The following is an 18,404-nucleotide window of genomic DNA, read 5'->3' as shown; positions in this document are numbered from 1 at the left end:
AACAAAAGGGCCTGGAGTGGTGTAATTTTTAATCTACACCTTTGTACTATATTGTTCTATATAAAGTTGAATTTTTTGATTCGTCGATTTTACGTGATGCCGGCTGACAAATAGGACCTCGTAATTTTAGTATTATAGATACAATGTATATTCACTTTTCTACCAACTGTTAAATTTAAACAATCTTTACCATTCAGTGGTAACAAGCACTTTTTTACATTTTAATATTTTATGATGTATTTAAATGAGTAATTATTGTTGCAAACTCCATTAGAAATTTGAATTGAGATCAGTTTCGGAATAAAGGATAGGGGGATGTGAAGAAAAAAAATTGGGGTGGGGGGGTTCAATTTTTCTCATTTGAAATTTCATAAATAAAAAGAAAATTTCTTCAAACATTTTTTTGAGAGGATAAATATTCAACAGCATAGTGAATTGCTCAAAGGCAAAACAAAAATTTTAAGTTCATTAGACCACATTCATTATGTGTCAGAAACCTATGCTGTGTCAAATATTTAATCACAATCCAAATTTAGAGCTGAATCCAGCTTGAATGTTGTGTCCATACTTGTCCCAACCGTTCAGGGTTCAACCTCTGCGGTCGTATAAAGCTGCACCCTGCGGAGCATCTGGTTATAACATCTTACATTTACATTTTATAACTAGTTGTCCAGCATACAAAAATGATCGGGAGATATTTTTCAAGGAGATAAACTGCATTTGTCCTAATTTTATACATCTTTCAAATGAGGTTGTTTACTAATGAAAATCTGTCTGTACTTAAAAAAATATTTAGGGAGCTATATGATAACATGTCTAGAAGTTAGACGAAAAGTTATGTAATGTATGTAATAACAATTATTGATAATTGTAATGATTTTATGGTTCTGATCCTGTCTGGAATTAAATTTTTATGATTTTTATAGAATGAAGATAATAACACCTGTCTGAACTTTTTTTAATATTTCATTTTATTATAAGATCATTTTAGAATAAGGGAAAGGAGTAGGTGAAAAAAATGGGGGAGGGGGTCAATTTTTCTCATTCCAGAAATTAAAAAGAAAATTTCTTTAAACATTTTTTTTTGAAAGGATTTTAATATTCAACAGCATAGTGTATAGCTCCAAAGCAAAACAAATATTTTAAGTTCATTAGACCACATTCATTATGTGTCAGAAACCTAATCTGTGTTAAATGTTTATTGTTACAGTTAATGTTAATGTCTACACTTTCATATATACCATAACAAATAACAAATAAAGCCAATACCGCAAAATCAGCTATAAAAGGCCCCGAAATGACAATATAAATTAATTCAAACGAGAAAACTAATGGCCTTATTTTTATTAAATAAATAAACAAAAAACTAATATGTAACGCATAAACACAACAACCGCTGAATTACAGTCTCCTTATACCATGTTCTCAACTAGATATCATCTCCCATTAAGAAAAAAGAACCTATTATGTGTTGCTCTCCTAGCTACAAAATGTATCCAAAATCAAAGATGTAGAACATATTCTATCATAATCATTCGGTAACTAATGTTATTACTGTCTCCTCCACGCCCGTCTTGAACATAAAAAAAAAAAATAACAAATAACACTCCTAATGCTCAGATTGGTTGTCATCCTGCAACACAGTTAATAACACCATATAGGAAAAACATAGAACTCCTTTTGTCATAAGACACTGTCAAACATCCAAACATACTATCCACACTCATCTGTGTCCACACTTGTTTTATTATATAAAGAAGTTTTTCTGTTGCAAATCATGATGTATTGTTCTATGTGTACATGTTATGCTGCCCATCAAGGGCCCTTGATTGGAATAATAAAATATTTTTTATACAGCATATAAATATTCCAAATTTTAAAAGAGAAAATATGAATAACTTAGATTTAGAATAAGAGTGTTTTATCTGATTGTAAATGTAAGTCACCATACGGCCCTCAACAATGAGAACACCAATACCAAATAATAATCTATAAAATTCCCGACATAATAGTTAAAATCAGAAAAATAAATCTTCTTATCGAAATGAACGTACACAGCTATTTTTATACGACCGCAAAATTGAATTTTTTTTGGTCGTATATTGGTATCACGTCGTCGTCGTCGTCGTCGTCGTCCGAAGACATTTGGTTTTCGCACTCTAACTTTAGTAAAAGATAATAGAAACCTATGAAATTTAAACACAAGGTATGTCCATAAAAGGAAATTGGGATTGATTTTTGGTGTTTTGGTCCCTACAGTTCAGGAACTAGGGGTCAAAAAATACTAGTAAGCATTTTTCGTGGTTTTATGCACAATAACTTTAGTATAAGTAAACAGAAATCTATGAAATTTTAAAATAAGGTATATGACCACAAAAGGAAGGTTGGGATTGATTTTGAGAGTTTTACTCTCAACAGTTTAGGAATTAGGGGCCAAAAACAGGTCTCAAATAAGCATTATTCTTGGTTTTTAAACAATAACTTTAGTATGAGTTAATAGAAATCTATGAAATTTTAACACAAGGTTTATGACCACACAAGAAAGATTTGGATTGGTTTTGGGAGTTTGGTCCCAACGAATTAGGGGCCAAAAGGGTCCAAAATTAAACTTTGCTTGATTTCATCAAAAAATGAATTATTTGGGTTCTTTGATATGCCAAATCTAACGGTGTATTCAGATTCTTAATTTTTATACGACTGCAAATTTTGAAAAAATTTTCGTCGTATATTGCTATCACGTTGGCGTCGTCGTCTGCGTCGTCGTTGTCGTCGACGTTGTCGTCGTCGTCGTCGTCGTCCGAATGCTTTTAGTTTTCGCACTCTAACTTTAGTAAAAGTGAATAGAAATCTATGAAATTTTAACACAAGGTTTATGACCATAAAAGGAAGGTTGGTATCGATTTTGGGAGTTTTGGTCCCAACATTTTAGGAATTAGGGGCCAAAAAGGGTCCAAATAAGCATTTTCTTGGTTTTCGCACTATAACTTTAGTTTAAGTTAATAGAAATCTATGAAATTTTGACACAAGGTTTATGACCTCAAAAGAAAGGTTGGGATTGATTTTGGGAGTTTTTGTTTCAACAGTTTAGGAATTAGGGCCCAAAAAAGGGCCCAAATAAGCATTATTCTTGGTTTTCGCACAATAACTTTAGTTTAAGTGAATAAAAATCAATGAAATTTAAACACAATGTTAATGACCACAAAAGGAAGATTGGTATTGATTTTGGGAGTTTAGGTCCCAACAGTTTAGAAATTAGGGGCCAAAAAGGGACCCAAATAAGCATTTTTCTTGGTTTTTGCACCATAACGTTAGTATAAGTAAATAGAAATCTATGAAATTTAAACACAAGGTTTATGACCATAAAAGGAAGGTTGGTATTGATTTTGGGAGTTTTGGTCCCAACAGTTTAGGAAAAAGGGGCCCAAAGGGTCCAAAATTAAACTTTGTTTGATTTCATCAAAAATTGAATAATTGGGGTTCTTTGATATGCCGAATCTAACTGTGTATGAAGATTCTTAATTTTTGGTCCCGTTTGTAAATTGGTCTACATTAAGGTCCAAAGGGTCCAAAATTAAACTTAGTTTGATTTTGACAAAAATTGAATCCTTGTGGTTCTTTGATATGCTGAATCTATGAATGTACTTAGATTTTTGATTATTGGCCCAGTTTTCAAGTTGGTCCAAATCGGGGTCCAAAATCAAACTTTGTTTGATTTCACAAAAAAATGAATAAATGGGGTTCTTTGATATGCCAAATCTAACTGTGTATGTAGATTCTTGGTTTTTTGTCCAGTTTTCAAATTGGTCTACATTAAAGTCGAAAGGGTCCAAAATTAAACTTAGTTTGATTTTAACAAAAATTGAATTCTTTGGGTTCTTTGATATGCTGAATCCAAACATGTACTTAAATTTTTGATTATAGGCCCAGTTTTCACGTTGGTCCAAATCAGGATCTAAAATTTGTATATTAAGTATTGTGCAATAGCAAGAAATTTTCAATTGTACAGTACTCAGCAATAACAAGAAATCTTCTATTGCACAGTATTGTGCAATAGCAAGTATTTTCAATTGCACAGTATTGCGCAATAGCAAGAAATATCTAATTGCACAATATTGTGCAATAGCAAGAAATTTCAATTGGAGTTATCTTTCTTTGTCCAGAATAGGTAGTTGAATCAACTTAAATCATTGTTTTATACAATATACAATGTATATTCACTTTAACTTCCAACTGATGAATTAAAACAATCTTTACCATTGAGTGATAACAAGCACTTTTTTACATTTTAATATTTTATGATGTATTTAAATGAGTAATTATTGTTGCAGACTCCATTAGAAATTTGAAATGAGATCAGTTTTGGAACAAAGGATAGGGGGATGTGAAGAAACAAAATTGGGGGGGGGGGGTCAATTTTTCTCATTAGAAATTTCATAAATAAAAAGAAAATTTCTTCAAACATTTTTAGGAGAGGATAAATATTCAACAGCATAGTGAATTGCTCAAAGGCAAAACAAAACTTTTAAGTTCATTAGAGCACATTCATTCTGTGTGAAAAACCTATGCTGTGTCAACTATTTAATCACAATCCAAATTTAGAGATGAAGTCAGCTTGAATGTTGTGTCCATACTTGTCCCAACCGTTCAGGGTTCAACCTCTGCGGTCGTATAAAGCTGCGACCTGCGGAGCATCTGGTTATAACATCTTATACATTTATATTTTATAACCAGTTGTCCAGCATACAAAAATGATAGGGAGATATTTTTCAAGGAGATAAACTGTATTTGTCCTAATTTTATACATCTTTCAAATGAGGTTGTTTACTAATGAAAATCTGTCTGTACTTAAAAAAAATTTAGGGAGCTATATTATAACATGTCTAGAAGTTAGACGAAAAGTTATGTAATGTATGTAATAACAATTATTGATAATTATAATGATTTTATGGTTCTGATCTTGTCTGGAATTAAATGTTTATGATTTTTATAGAATGAAGATAATACCTGTCTGAACTTTTTTTAATATTTCATTTTATTATAAGATCATTTTAGAATAAGGGAAAGGAGTAGGTGAAAAAAATGGTGGAGGGGTCAATTTTTCTCATTCCAGAAATTAAAAAGAAAAATTTCTTTAAACATTTTTTTTTGAAAGGATTTTAATATTCAACAGCATAGTGAATTGCTCCAAAGCAAAACAAATACTTTAAGTTCATTAGACCACATTCATTATGTATCAGAACCTTAATCTGTGTTAACTGTTTATTGTTACAGATAATGTTAATTTCTACACTTTCATATATACCACAACAAATATTGTATTGGTACATAAATCACTTATATTTGTATCCATATAATCCAAAAAAAATGAAAAGGAATAATTTTGCATTACCTTTTGAATACTATGACGTTTTAGATATTTAGACATATTAAGACTTATTAAGTAGATGTTGATAATATTGGCTGGACATGCTTGAAATTCTATCAGATCACTTTTGGAGCAGTTATGAGTCTTTGAAGCATGCTCACAAAGGTTCGTTTGGTGAAATCATTTTCATATTGGTCAAATTTTTTCTTTGCTTAAACCAACTTTGGATGAGATATAATCAAAGAATTGATATAAATCAGCACAGAAGTTTACCTCCTAGTCATCTATCCCCACACATCATGTCAGGCATTGTCATTACTTAAAACCAAAAAATGTATTCTAATCTGAGGAATAATTCGACATTTTAACAAAAAATATTTAACTAATGATACTGACAATCCACCACAAAGTAATATAAATAGAACCATACCAAAAGTAGCAAATACATATAAAAAAAGAGGTGGTATGATTGCCAATATGAGACAATTATCCACAAGAGACCCAATCGACACAGAAATTAACAACTATAGGTCACCGTACGGCCATAAACAATGAGCAAAGCCAATACCGCAAAATCAGCTATAAAAGGCCCCGAAATGACAATATAAATTAATTCAAACGAGAAAACTAATGGCCATATTTTATCTCCCATTAAGAAAAAACACCGTGAAAAAGGAACCTATTATGTGTTGCTCTCCTAGCTACAAAATGTATCCAAAATCAAAGATGTAGAACATATTCTATCATAATCATTTGGTAACTAATGTAATTACTGTCTCCTCCATGCCCGTCTTGAACATAAAAAATTAACAAATAACACTCCTAATGCTCAGATTGGTTGTCATCGTGCAACACAGTTAATAACACCATATAGGAAAAACATAGAACTCCTTTTGTCATAAGACACTGTCAAACATCCAAACATACTATCCACACTCATCTGTGAAATTTTTTTGGTCGTATAATGGTATCACGTCGACGTCGTCGTCCGAAGACATTTGGTTTTCGCACTCTAACTTTAGTAAAAAATAATAGAAACCTATGAAATTTAAACACAAGGTTTGTGTCCATAAAAGGAAATTGGGATTGATTTTTGGTGTTTTGGTCCCAACAGTTCAGGAACTAGGGGTAAAAAAATACTAGTAAGCATTTTTCGTGGTTTTATGCACAATAACTTTAGTATAAGTAAACAGAAATCTATGAAATTTTAAAATAAGGTATATGACCACAAAAGGAAGGTTGGGATTGATTTTGAGAGTTTTACTCTCAACAGTTTAGGAATCAGGGGCCAAAAACAGGTCTCAAATAAGCATTTTTCTTGGTTTTTATACGACCGCAAATTTTGAAAAAATTTTCGTCGTATATTGCTATCACGTTGGCGTCGTCGTCTGCGTCGTCGTTGTCGTCGTCGTTGTCGTCGTCGTCGTCGTCGTCCGAATACTTTTAGTTTTCGCACTCTAACTTTAGTAAAAGTGAATAGAAATCTATGAAATTTTAACACAAGGTTTATGACCATAAAAGGAAGGTTGGTATTGATTTTGGGAGTTTTGGTCCCAACATTTTAGGAATTAGGGGCCAAAAAGGGTCCAAATAAGCATTTTCTTGGTTTTCGCACTATAACTTTAGTTTAAGTTAATAGAAATCTATGAAATTTTGACACAAGGTTTATGACCTCAAAAGAAAGGTTGGGATTGATTTTGGGAGTTTTTGTTTCAACAGTTTAGGAATTAGGGCCCAAAAAAGGGCCCAAATAAGCATTATTCTTGGTTTTCGCACAATAACTTTAGTTTAAGTAAATAAAAATCAATGAAATTTAAACACAATGTTAATGACCACAAAAGGAAGATTGGTATTGATTTTGGGAGTTTAGGTCCCAACAGTTTAGAAATTAGGGGCCAAAAAGGGACCCAAATAAGCATTTTTCTTGGTTTTTGCACCATAACGTTAGTATAAGTAAATAGAAGTCTATGAAATTTAAACACAAGGTTTATGACCATAAAAGGAAGGTTGGTATTGATTTTGGGAGTTTTGGTCCCAACAGTTTAGGAAAAAGGGGCCCAAAGGGTCCAAAATTAAACTTTGTTTGATTTCATCAAAATTGAATAATTGGGGTTCTTTGATATGCCGAATCTAACTGTGTATGTAGATTCTTAACTTTTGGTCATGTTTCAAATTGGTCTACATTAAGGTCCAAAGGGTCCAAAATTAAACTTAGTTTGATTTTGACAAAAAATGAATCGGTTGTGTTATTTGATATGTTGAATCTAAAAATGTACTTAGATTCTTGATTATTGGCCCAGTTTTCAAGTTGGTCCAAATCTGGGTCCAAAATTAAACTTTATTTGATTTCATCAAATATTGAATAAATGGGGTTCTTTGATATGCCAAATCTAACTGTGTATGTAGATTCTTCATTTTTGGTCCCGTTTTCAAATTGGCCTACATGAAGGTCCAAAGGGTCCAAAATGAAACTAAGTTTGATTTTAACAAAAAATAAATTCTTGGGCCTCTTTGATATGCTGAATCTAAACGTGTACTTAGATTTTTGATTATGGGCCCAGTTTTCAAGTTGGTCCAAATCAGAATCTAAAATTATTATATTAAGTATTGTGCAATAGCAAGTCTTTTCAATTGCACAGTATTGTGCAATGGCAAGAAATATCTAATTTCACAATATTGTGAAATAGCAATTTTTTTTTTTAATTAGAGTTATCTTTCTTTGTCCAGAATAGAATGCAAGAAATATCTTATTGCAAGATTTTTTTTTAATTGGAGTTATCTTTCTTTGTCCAGAATCAACTTAAATCTTTGTTATATACAATATACAATGTATATTCACTTTTTACTACCAACTGATAAATTTAAATAATCTTTACCATTCAGTGATAACAAGCAGTTTTTTTACATCTTAATATTTTATGATGTATTTAAATGAGTAGTTATTGTTGCAAACTCCATTAGAATATTTTAATTGAGATTAGTTTTGGAATAAGGGAAAGGGGGATGTGATTAAAAAATTGGGTTCAATTTTTCTCATTTGAAATTTCATAAATAAAAAGAAAATTTCTTCAAACATTTTTTTGAGAGGATTAATATTCAACAGCATAGTGAATTGCTCTAAGAGAAAACAAAAAAAATTAAGTTCATTAGAACAAATTCATTCTGTGTCAGAAACCTATGCTGTGTCAACTATTTAATCACAATCCAAATTTAGAGCTGAATCCAGCTTGAATGTTGTGTCCATACTTGCCCCAACCGTTCAGAGTTCAACCTCTGCGGTCGTATAAAGCTACGCCCTGCGGAGCATCTGGTTAAACAATAACTTTAGTTTGAGTTAATAGAAATCTATGAAATTTTAACACAAGGTTTATGACCACACAAGAAAGATTTGGATTGGTTTTGGGAGTTTGGTCCCAACGAATTAGGGGCCAAAAGGGTCCAAAATTAAACTTTGCTTGATTTCATCAAAAAATTAATTATTTGGGTTCTTTGATATGCCAAATCTAACGGTGTATTCAGATTCTTAATTTTTTGTCCAGTTTTCAAATTGGTCTACATTCAAGTCCAAAGTGTCCAAAATTAAACTTAGCTTGATTTTAACAAAAATTGAATTCTTGGAGTTCTTTGATATGCTGAATCTTAACATGTACTTAGATTTTTGATTATGTGCCCAGTTTTCAAGTTGGTCCAAAATTATCATATTAAGTATTGTGCAATAGCAAGAAATTTTCAATTGCACAATATTCCGCAATAGCAAGAAATCTTCAATTGCTGTGTAGTATTGGGCAATAGCAAGAAATTTTCAATTGCACAGTATTGTGCAATAACAAGAAATCTTCAATTGCACAGTATTGTGCAATAACAAGAAATTTTCAATTGCACAGTATTGTGCAATAGCAAGAAATCTTCAATTGTACAGTATTGCGCAATAGCAATAAATATGTAATTGCACAATATTGTGCAAAAGCAGGAAATTTTCAATTTCACGGTTTTGCGCAATAGCAAGAAATATTCAATTGCACAGTATTGTTCCGTTTTCAAATTGATCTACATTTAGGTCCAATGGGTCAAAAATTAAACTTTGTTTATTTCAACAAAAAATGAATATATGGAGTTCCATTTTCAATATGCTGAATCTAACCATGTATTTAGATTTTTAATATTTGGGCCCGGTTATCAAATTGGTCCACATTGAGGTCTAAAGGGTATAAAATTGACCATTATTTGATGTCATAAAAAATTGAATTTTTGGGATTCTACGATACGCTGAATCTAACCATGTATTTAGATTTTGGATATTGGACCATAATAGGTAAATGTCCAATTTAATTTTTTTAAGTTTAAGTTCTTAGACCACATTCATTCTGTGTCAGAAACCTATGTTATGTCAACTATTTAATTAGTATTTTACAGTTCTTTGTTTGTACTTGCAATTTAAGTACTACAGGTTTTTGATAACACCGTTTGGAAAGTTTTACTATTTCTAATTTTTTTAAAGTTTATTTGCAAACATGGAATATTGTTGGTATTAATTCTGTAATAAAACTTTCGATACAAATCAATCACTGTAAAATATAGGTACCTAAATATTGCAATAATTTTAAAGTAAAGAAATAGTACAAATTATTGAAAGGAAAGTACTACACATTTTTAGTACAGAAATAGTACCTATGAAAAATAAGCTGTGTAGAATAGAAAAATGCCCTGTAAATTGTAACAGTGACATATACATTCTTATTTCAATGATTAGAATTTATAAAGATAAGAATTAGCATGGCCAGAATTTAGTGGTAACAACTTGGCGGTAGTTCTGAAATTAGTTATTTGTTTAGTTCACATGTTATTGACCACTATTTGGGAGATTAAGTCATATAAATACATTATGCCAGCATCCCCAATTGGTAATTAAAAGGTCAAAGGGTTTGATACTAAAGAGAAATTTAGAACATTAGGCAAAAGACTAAACAGTTAAACAGTTTATATTGTTAAATAATTTATTCAAACACTTGTTTATGTGTCTCCACAGCAGGTTATCTTCTGATTACCACAATATTTTAGATGACTGACCAGAAATGTTTCAAGTTTTTCAAGTTTTTATTAAATCAGGAAAATCAATACAAGTATAATGATGTCTTCCCCCACATTAACATGATATTACATCACATGAATAAATATATATTATGTATGACAAAATATCAAATCAAGGTTAAATGAATAAAATTACAAAGATTCAAAGCATAATTGTATGTAATGGCATATATTTTTTGTATCATCAATATTTTGTGGGTTAAGTAAACTAATAATGGTTTCCATAACTTTTTCAGGGCACAGATCTTGTGAATTAAAATTAAGTTTATTAAATAGTTGTTTTCTATAATTTTCAATTTTTTTGCAATAAATAAGGAAATGTTTTTCATCTTCTATTTGATTGCATTTAGAGCATATTCTGTTTTCTCTCTTAATTTTTGGTCTGAAATATCTACCCTTTTCAATCAAAAGAGGGTGGGAACAAATTCTTAATTTTGTAAGATTTCTTGTTATATTAGGAGAACATTTATAAGATAGATAATTTTGCAATATAAATTCTTCTGAATAAATATTGGCATAGAAATGTAATTTATTGTCTTGTTCAATTGAACGTAATTTTTCTAGATTATGCAAAGTGTTATTAGAATGTTGGTTATTAATATTTTCCTTTAAGTTCTTTAAATTGAGATTATTGTCTGTTAAATTATATTTTTCAATAGAGTTAGAGATAAATTTGTGCCAAGATCTGTGTCCATCAGTATATAATGAATGATCTAATTTATATGTTTCACTAAGCAATCTGTAAGATGGAAGCTGTTTAAGTCGATCATAATATTTAAGGGCTAGGGTTAGTATATGATTCAAAGTAGGTTGTCTTCCTAATTCACACTTCACTGCCATATTTGAACTTCTCTTGTGAACTCCTAAAATATTTTTACAAAATTTATTATGAATTTTTTCAAAAGGTAATTTATCAATATTTGAGTCTTTTATATTGTAGTCACTAATCCATATTTCAGATCCATAAGTACTTATAATAATGAAATAATCGAAAAAGTCCACCTAAAATTTTGCAAATTGCTCTTTTATTTAAAATCTTCTACACCATCGTATATGATATATGGCGCACTTGGAAGATATCCTCTAGAAATTGACATAAAAAATAGAATGATATCATTCTGGGGTAAAATTCTTTCTGGAAAGGAGTCAAAATTGTCAAAAGTTGTCTATAACTTATGTTTTCAATTGTCATTTGTAAATGGAGATAAATTTTTATGGTTAGATAACATAAAAAATATTTTGAATGAATGTGGCCTAACATATATTTGGAATTCACAAACTTTTATTAATTTGAATTGGCTACGTCTTACAGTTAGTAGAAACCTTAAAGATCAATTTGAACAGAATTGGCACTTACTGTCAGAAGAATCACCAAAAGCTATAAATACAAAGTATTTAAAGATAGTTTTAGTTCTGAAGCTTATTTAGATATTTTAGATAACAAAAATCTTGTAGAATTTTGCAGATTTAGAACGACTAATCATAAATTACCCATTGAAGCTGGTAGATGGCTAAACACCAGCAGACAAAATAGAAACTGTACTCTGTGTAAAAACAATGAACTCGGGGATGAATTTCACTTTATTTTGGAATGCAAATTTTTTGAACAGGAGAGGAAAAATTACATTGAAAAGTATAGCTACACAAAGCCAAATATTTTAAAATATAAATTATCAATGTCATCAAAAAAGAAGGTTAAGTTGAGTAAACTCTGCAAATTTATCAAAATTATAAATAAATCTGTGTGAACTCCTGGCTTTATCTAGTGTGACGCCACCCTATTAATTATTTTTGTAACATGTCTTTTACTAAATGTATTTATTGAATATTGTATATATTGTAAATAATGTACATAATATTGTGTATTTCTCTATACCTTGTCAAAATGATGGTTTATTGAGAATAAAGATATATATATGGGTTTTATAAGAGTATCAAAAAGTTTTAATTTTAGTTTATGATCTATAGTATTGAATCCAAATGTCTTAGAATGCAGAGAAAAAAGTGCCTTTAGGCTTTGTTTGTATAAGTGTGCTGCAGCATGTTTAAAATTTCCATTAAAGTAAATGATAATAACCAGATATTTATATTTCTCAACAATTTCAATTTCTTTGTTATCATAAAAAAAATGAAATTTTTTAAAATCTTTACCTTTACTGAAGATCATAATTTTTGTTTTATTTAAATTGACATTTAGCTTCCATCTATCACAGTATGTTTTTAGAGAATTTAAACAGGATTGAAGACCTTCTTTGCTTTCAGAAATGAATACATGTGAAAAATACCACGTGCATGCATAAATATTAATTGCACTCGACTCGTGATTTCGAACTTTCCCTTTTCTCTTCAAAATTAGGACACGGCAGTCAGAGCTTGACATGTGACCTTCAAGCACGGTAATCATTTTCGATATTCTGGCCTCTATCTGTTTCATTTTTGCTTACGTTTTTGAGTCACTGTCCTGTTAAAAACTTTGACATTTTCGAAATCTAAGTTTTTTTTACCCAAGTAATATATAACTTTAGTTCGTACTTTATTTGGCCTTTTTAACTTTTTATTTTTTTTATATCTTCATATAGTATTATATTTTTGATATAATTTTTTTTAATGTAAACGTTTTTGTTAAATATTCACAGAACCTGTTAACTGACAGACGTATCTTCTATGTTATGACATCAGAGAATAGTAAGATAAATCATTGATCAGGCAAATTGGTGTTGTAAGTTGGAGGGTTGGGGTTGGTTTTTTTTGGCACTAACGATATTATAAATTTACTGTTTACAAAACTTTGATTTTCTCTAAATGCTAAAGGAATGTTGATTTCGTGGATCGATAACCTTAGCTGTATTTTGCAAAACCTTTCGAAATTGTGGGTCCTAAATACTCTTCTTATTATTTATCTCGGCCTTACATCTTTTCGAGCGTCACTAATAAGTCTTCAAATAAGCGTTCAGATGTTATTCCTGGTATCAATGATGATTTAGGAAGATACAGTCTGAGATTTAAGGTTTCTTTAGACACCTTATATAACTATGTCACAGCATCATTGAATGATAAGATAAATAAGGTTTCTAATCACTTACGACAGGCACGTAATAGACACAAGGTACAAAAGCAACTAACATAAAAACAAGACACAAAGCATTGCAATTAGAGAATTCGCAGTTGATGAAAGCTATAGTGTTAATTCGCAGTAGATGAAAGCTGTAGTGTTAAGTCAATAACAATAAATCAATTTCAATTTCAATTTATATATTTTGGTGCAAAGTGATATCTGTATCACTATGCCTCTGTCGTAGTGAAGAAGGCATTATAAGTGTTACACTTGTCCGTCTGTACGTCCCAAAATTGTTTTCTGTTCTCTAACTTTAGTTCGCCTCAAACGAATGTATTTGCTGTAACAAAATGTTAGAAATTATTATAAATTAAGGAATTATCTCCCTCATGCAAAGCTCTCATTCCTTTCACGGATTTGGCAATACTTTTTTGGAGATTTTGGATTATAGCTCTTCATCTTTTATATAAGCTTTGGATTTTAAATATTTTGGCCACGAGCATCCCTGAAGAGACATGTATTGTCGAAATGCGCATCTGGTGCAGGAAAAATAGTACCGTTAATAATATTATTAAACTTATACACAACGCTTATAATAAGTATTAATTATAATATATCTTTATTTGCAAAACATACAAAAACCAATTTTGGTTGTGGCAAATACATTGACAAACAAACATAATGAAACATAATGAAAACTCGACAATATTATAAGAAATATGATCAAAACAGTTACTGTTCTCCTTTCCTCTGTTCTAATGACTCTTTAATAAAAGAAACAACTGCTTTTACATCATTTGGTGTTGATGGATTAAGTATTATCACGAGTTTATCAGTAAAATTAAGTGTATTAAAATTTACATATTTTTGTATTTAATATTTTAGAAAGATTTCTCTTATATTTTTATTTATTTTACAGTTGAAGAAAAAATGAAATTCATCGTCTAAGATATTACATATTTTACATTTTCTTTCATTTCGTGGTATTTTGGTATATCGTCCAGTTTCTATGAAGAGACAATGATCGCTTATTCTAAATTTGGTTAACATTTTTCTTGTCTCTTTACTGGGGTGTGATAGGTAGTATTGCATTTGGTTATTTATATTAGATTTAAGAAATTTATGTAGGTATATTTTATTATTTTCATTTAAGTTATTTATTTTATCATCAATAAAAGTTTGATAATAGTTGATATTTCTTTTTTTTAATTGGGGTTTTAACATTTAAGTCTGTTTTAAAGTTTTAGTTTCCTCAATAAGTTTGAGAGAACGCAGATCATGTTTGAATCACACGTTTACTAATTCCTAAGTAAAACAGGCAAACAAGCTATATCTTTCGTTCCCTAACTTAAGTTTGCATAAACCAAATGTTATTAATCTTTTACACAAACAATACCCCATATCAACTTTAAATTTGGATGCTTTCTCATTTACCCTTTTTGAGTAACGCTACAAGTGGAAACATTTCTGTATTTCTCGTTTCCTTTTTATAAATTAAGTTTGCCTCCACCAAATGTCATGAATGTAATGAAACCTATACACAATGTTTGTTTCCGCAAAACACAGATCTAGTTTGGAATGCATGACTTTTTCGTTTTCGTTCGATTACTCAAGGTGCCTCAACTAAATGTTAAACATCTTATAAACAATGTTTTTTACCTCACGTGTGAATTAGGGTAGCGTCACTCTTACCGTTCTGGACTTATCTTCCTTTATAACGCTATATGAAATGTGGTACATCATATGTGTTCCATGAACACACTCCCCATTTGTTTCTTCTTATTGAATATGAACAATACAAGACAAGTGTGTACACAAAGCTAGTAATGGTTACCACCTAGCCTGGGATCCTAGCTAATCTTATCAATATACTTGCGACGCGCAGCTAGATTGGGCCGGATGCCAGGCTAATGACCACCACATAAGTTAACACAGGACACACTTGAATTTTGATGGTGTCATTTTACTGTTCTAGAGTGATGCCCCTTTTTATATAAAAAAATCTGATTTTTTTTATGTTTCACAGTGCTCTTACCTTAGTTTATCTTAACCAAATGTTATGAAATTGATACACAATGCTTATAACCACATAGCACATATCAAGTTTAAATTTTGGTGGCGTCACTTTTACCGTTCTAGATTTACCGTTAAAAATTAAAATGCTGCGTGAACTTTTCGTTTCCGTTGACTTGCTTAAGTTTGCATTAACCAAACACAAAATTATTAGAACCACAAAACTCAAAGCAGGAACACATTTGGATAGCGTCACTTTTCCTGTTCTTGATTTATGATCCTTTATAACTGTATGCAAGATGGTGTATTATCTGTGTCCCATGGACACATTCCTACGGAAGCCGATAAGGGCCATTCAAAAAAAAAAAATGTCGAAATTACGACAAAGCATGTCGTCATTTCGACATAAATTTTTTTTAATGGCCCTTATGGGCTTCCGTACATTCCTCATTTGTTTATTTTTTGCACAATACGAAATAAAAATTAGCTATAACTTCCTACCAGAAATATCTATTTCCTTCTTGATAAAAATAATCTTCAAAGCCATGAAAGCTTTTTTTTTTTAAATTACCTTCCCAGCTATGTGTTATTTATATACTAGAAGTATGACAAATGAGTTCTTAGAACACTATCATAGTTATGCCCTCGCTGCAGCAGAGAGTCATTATATAAATAAAAAAAATAGCTAAGAGGATGATATCAGGTTGTTACCGAAGCCAAGTTAGACAACGTTAGAAAAAGTTATGTCTTTCTATTTTACAGATAAAAAAAAAACTGTTTCTGAGATATTTGGGATAGCTGTACTATTCATAAAAAAACAACAGTTTCTGAGATATTTGGGATAGCTGTACTATTCATAAATACAGTGATTCAAAGGAAATGGCAAACATTATCTGCCAGTCACGTGACTGTGATGTCTATTGTCTGGAGTTGGATGAATTGGATGGTTTACAGATAGTGGTGAAAGGTCATAAATATGACAATGTTAACAAAGACTTAAACGATCACAGCGGAAGCATCAGTAACACAGAAACATGCATGATTCAATCTGCACAAAATTTTAAATATTTTCCATCAATTTCACAAGCTGAAAAATCAAAAGGTGGTGTAGAAAATATAACTAAACAAACAACTCCCTCAAATACCAAGCAGACGGAACGAAGAAGAAATCAGTTACAGCGATGTTTATTTACAAATAACAGACCTGCAACACATTTGCAACCCGAAATTCACGTAAATAAAAAACCGTATGCTTGTAACCTATGTGACAAGAGTTACAGCTGGAGAACTAGTTTGTCATTTCATAAGAGAATCCACACCGGTCACAAAATACAACAATGCATTGAATGTGATAAAAAATTCCGTTCCAAATGTCGTTATGAAAAACATTTGAAAACACACAGAAAAGAAATAACTTATTATACATGTAGTATATGTGACAGGAAGTTTCAACACAAAAGTTCTTTAAAGTATCATTTTCGTACGCACGAAAATAAACCTTACTCATGTAGAATATGTGAACAAGAGTATAGATATAGAGCATCGTTCAAGAATCATATGCGACTTCAGCATAAATGTAGTGAAAACAAAACACGTACCAACAGTGTTTCTTCAGATACTACCATGATTAAGAGTACCCAATCATATAAATGTTCTATGTGCGAAAAACAGTTTTCTCATGATTCAAATTAGTGTGCCCACTTGAAAATACATGAGTGGTGTCAAAACGTTAAATCATCAACCAATGGTGATAACATACTGACGCTTCCATCAACTTCTATCACAACAAGTGCAACTCAACAAATGTGTTCTATCGTTCCTAAAACAACACTTCCGTCAACTGGTGTTATCGCCAACACGATACAAAGGTCTTCTAGCATTGCAAATACGACAGTCGGATCAAGTCTAACTCCGAAAAACTTATTTGACCAAGAAATAACGCAGTGTTTACCTTTATTAGACTCTGAAATCATGCCAACAACTCTGGAAAACTTTGTCGACCACAAGACAACAAAGTGTTTACCTTTATTAGACTCAAAAGTCATGCCAACAACTCCGGAAAACTTTGTCAACCACGAAACAACACATTATGTACCTCCTGTTGACCTTAAAAACATGTCAGACTCACTATCAAACTCTGGTGGCTTAAATAATCCACGAGCATCATCTAATGTCAACACTCAGTCATCAGTTTCTTCCAATGTAAACCAAAAACATCATTCTACACGTCATTCATTTGGCTCAAATATATACTCATCGTCAACTCATCTTAGTGCCAAACCACGTCGACCAAATATTAAACCGAGACCAACTTGTGTTGGTTGCAACATGACACAGCCAACTTCTGGTATTAATTGTAATACAACTGTATCATCTAATAGTGGTCGTCGTGATGTACATTCCAAATGTCAAGCCGACACTGATTCAAGTGAATGTAATAAAGGCAAGAAGCTGTCTAGTCTTAGGAATTATCTAGACCGTCCCTATAACTGTTCGACATGTTTAAGTAGGTTTATACGGAAGTACGACTTAGACAGACATACGAGGATGCATTCAGGTAATAAGGCTTATCAATGTCAAGATTGTGGAAAGAAGTTTCCCGAGAACTATCGTTTACAATCTCATCGCAAGAGACATAAAAGTTCATATCAGTCTGAATGTCCCGTCTGTGGAAAACTGTTTCTCAAACATTTGACTCTAAAAACTCATATGAAAATACATAAGTGGCGTGAAAGTATTTAGATACCAGAGGTCGTTACATTTAACGCTGAGAAAAATACAAGAACTGCACGGAAATGAATGATGGCTGACCAAGAAACCCAAAATACATTTATTGTGTTCGTCTCGGTTTAGCGAACCAATTTTACGAAAAATATTTAAAAT

The 18,404-nt window shown here is 31.1% G+C and overlaps 1 protein-coding gene across 1 annotated transcript; it reads left to right on the top strand.

The window, feature by feature from the left end:
• The first annotated feature begins 16,400 nt into the window (after positions 1-16,400).
• Positions 16,401-18,263, top strand: LOC134716923 (zinc finger protein Gfi-1b-like). The gene is made up of 2 exons (XM_063579942.1): positions 16,401-16,754; positions 17,214-18,263. Exons 1-2 carry the CDS (start codon positions 16,401-16,403, stop codon positions 18,261-18,263), a joined length of 1,404 nt encoding a protein of 467 aa, XP_063436012.1.
• Positions 18,264-18,404: the final 141 nt, after the last annotated feature.

This window comes from Mytilus trossulus, chromosome 4 (assembly GCF_036588685.1).
Source record: "Mytilus trossulus isolate FHL-02 chromosome 4, PNRI_Mtr1.1.1.hap1, whole genome shotgun sequence".
In the NCBI taxonomy this organism is placed as follows: Eukaryota; Metazoa; Mollusca; class Bivalvia; order Mytilida; family Mytilidae; genus Mytilus; species Mytilus trossulus.
The sequence above is the reverse complement of the archived record's forward strand: the minus strand, read 5'-3'. Positions and strand labels throughout refer to the sequence as shown.

Bases quoted from the DNA above. Each gene is read 5' to 3' on its own strand.
- LOC134716923 (XM_063579942.1), top strand. From the start codon at position 16,401: ATGGCAAACATTATCTGCCAGTCACGTGACTGTGATGTCTATTGTCTG. The intron at 16,755-17,213 runs GTAAATAAAAAA...GATTCAAATTAG, and splicing joins ATTTGCAACCCGAAATTCAC to TGTGCCCACTTGAAAATACA.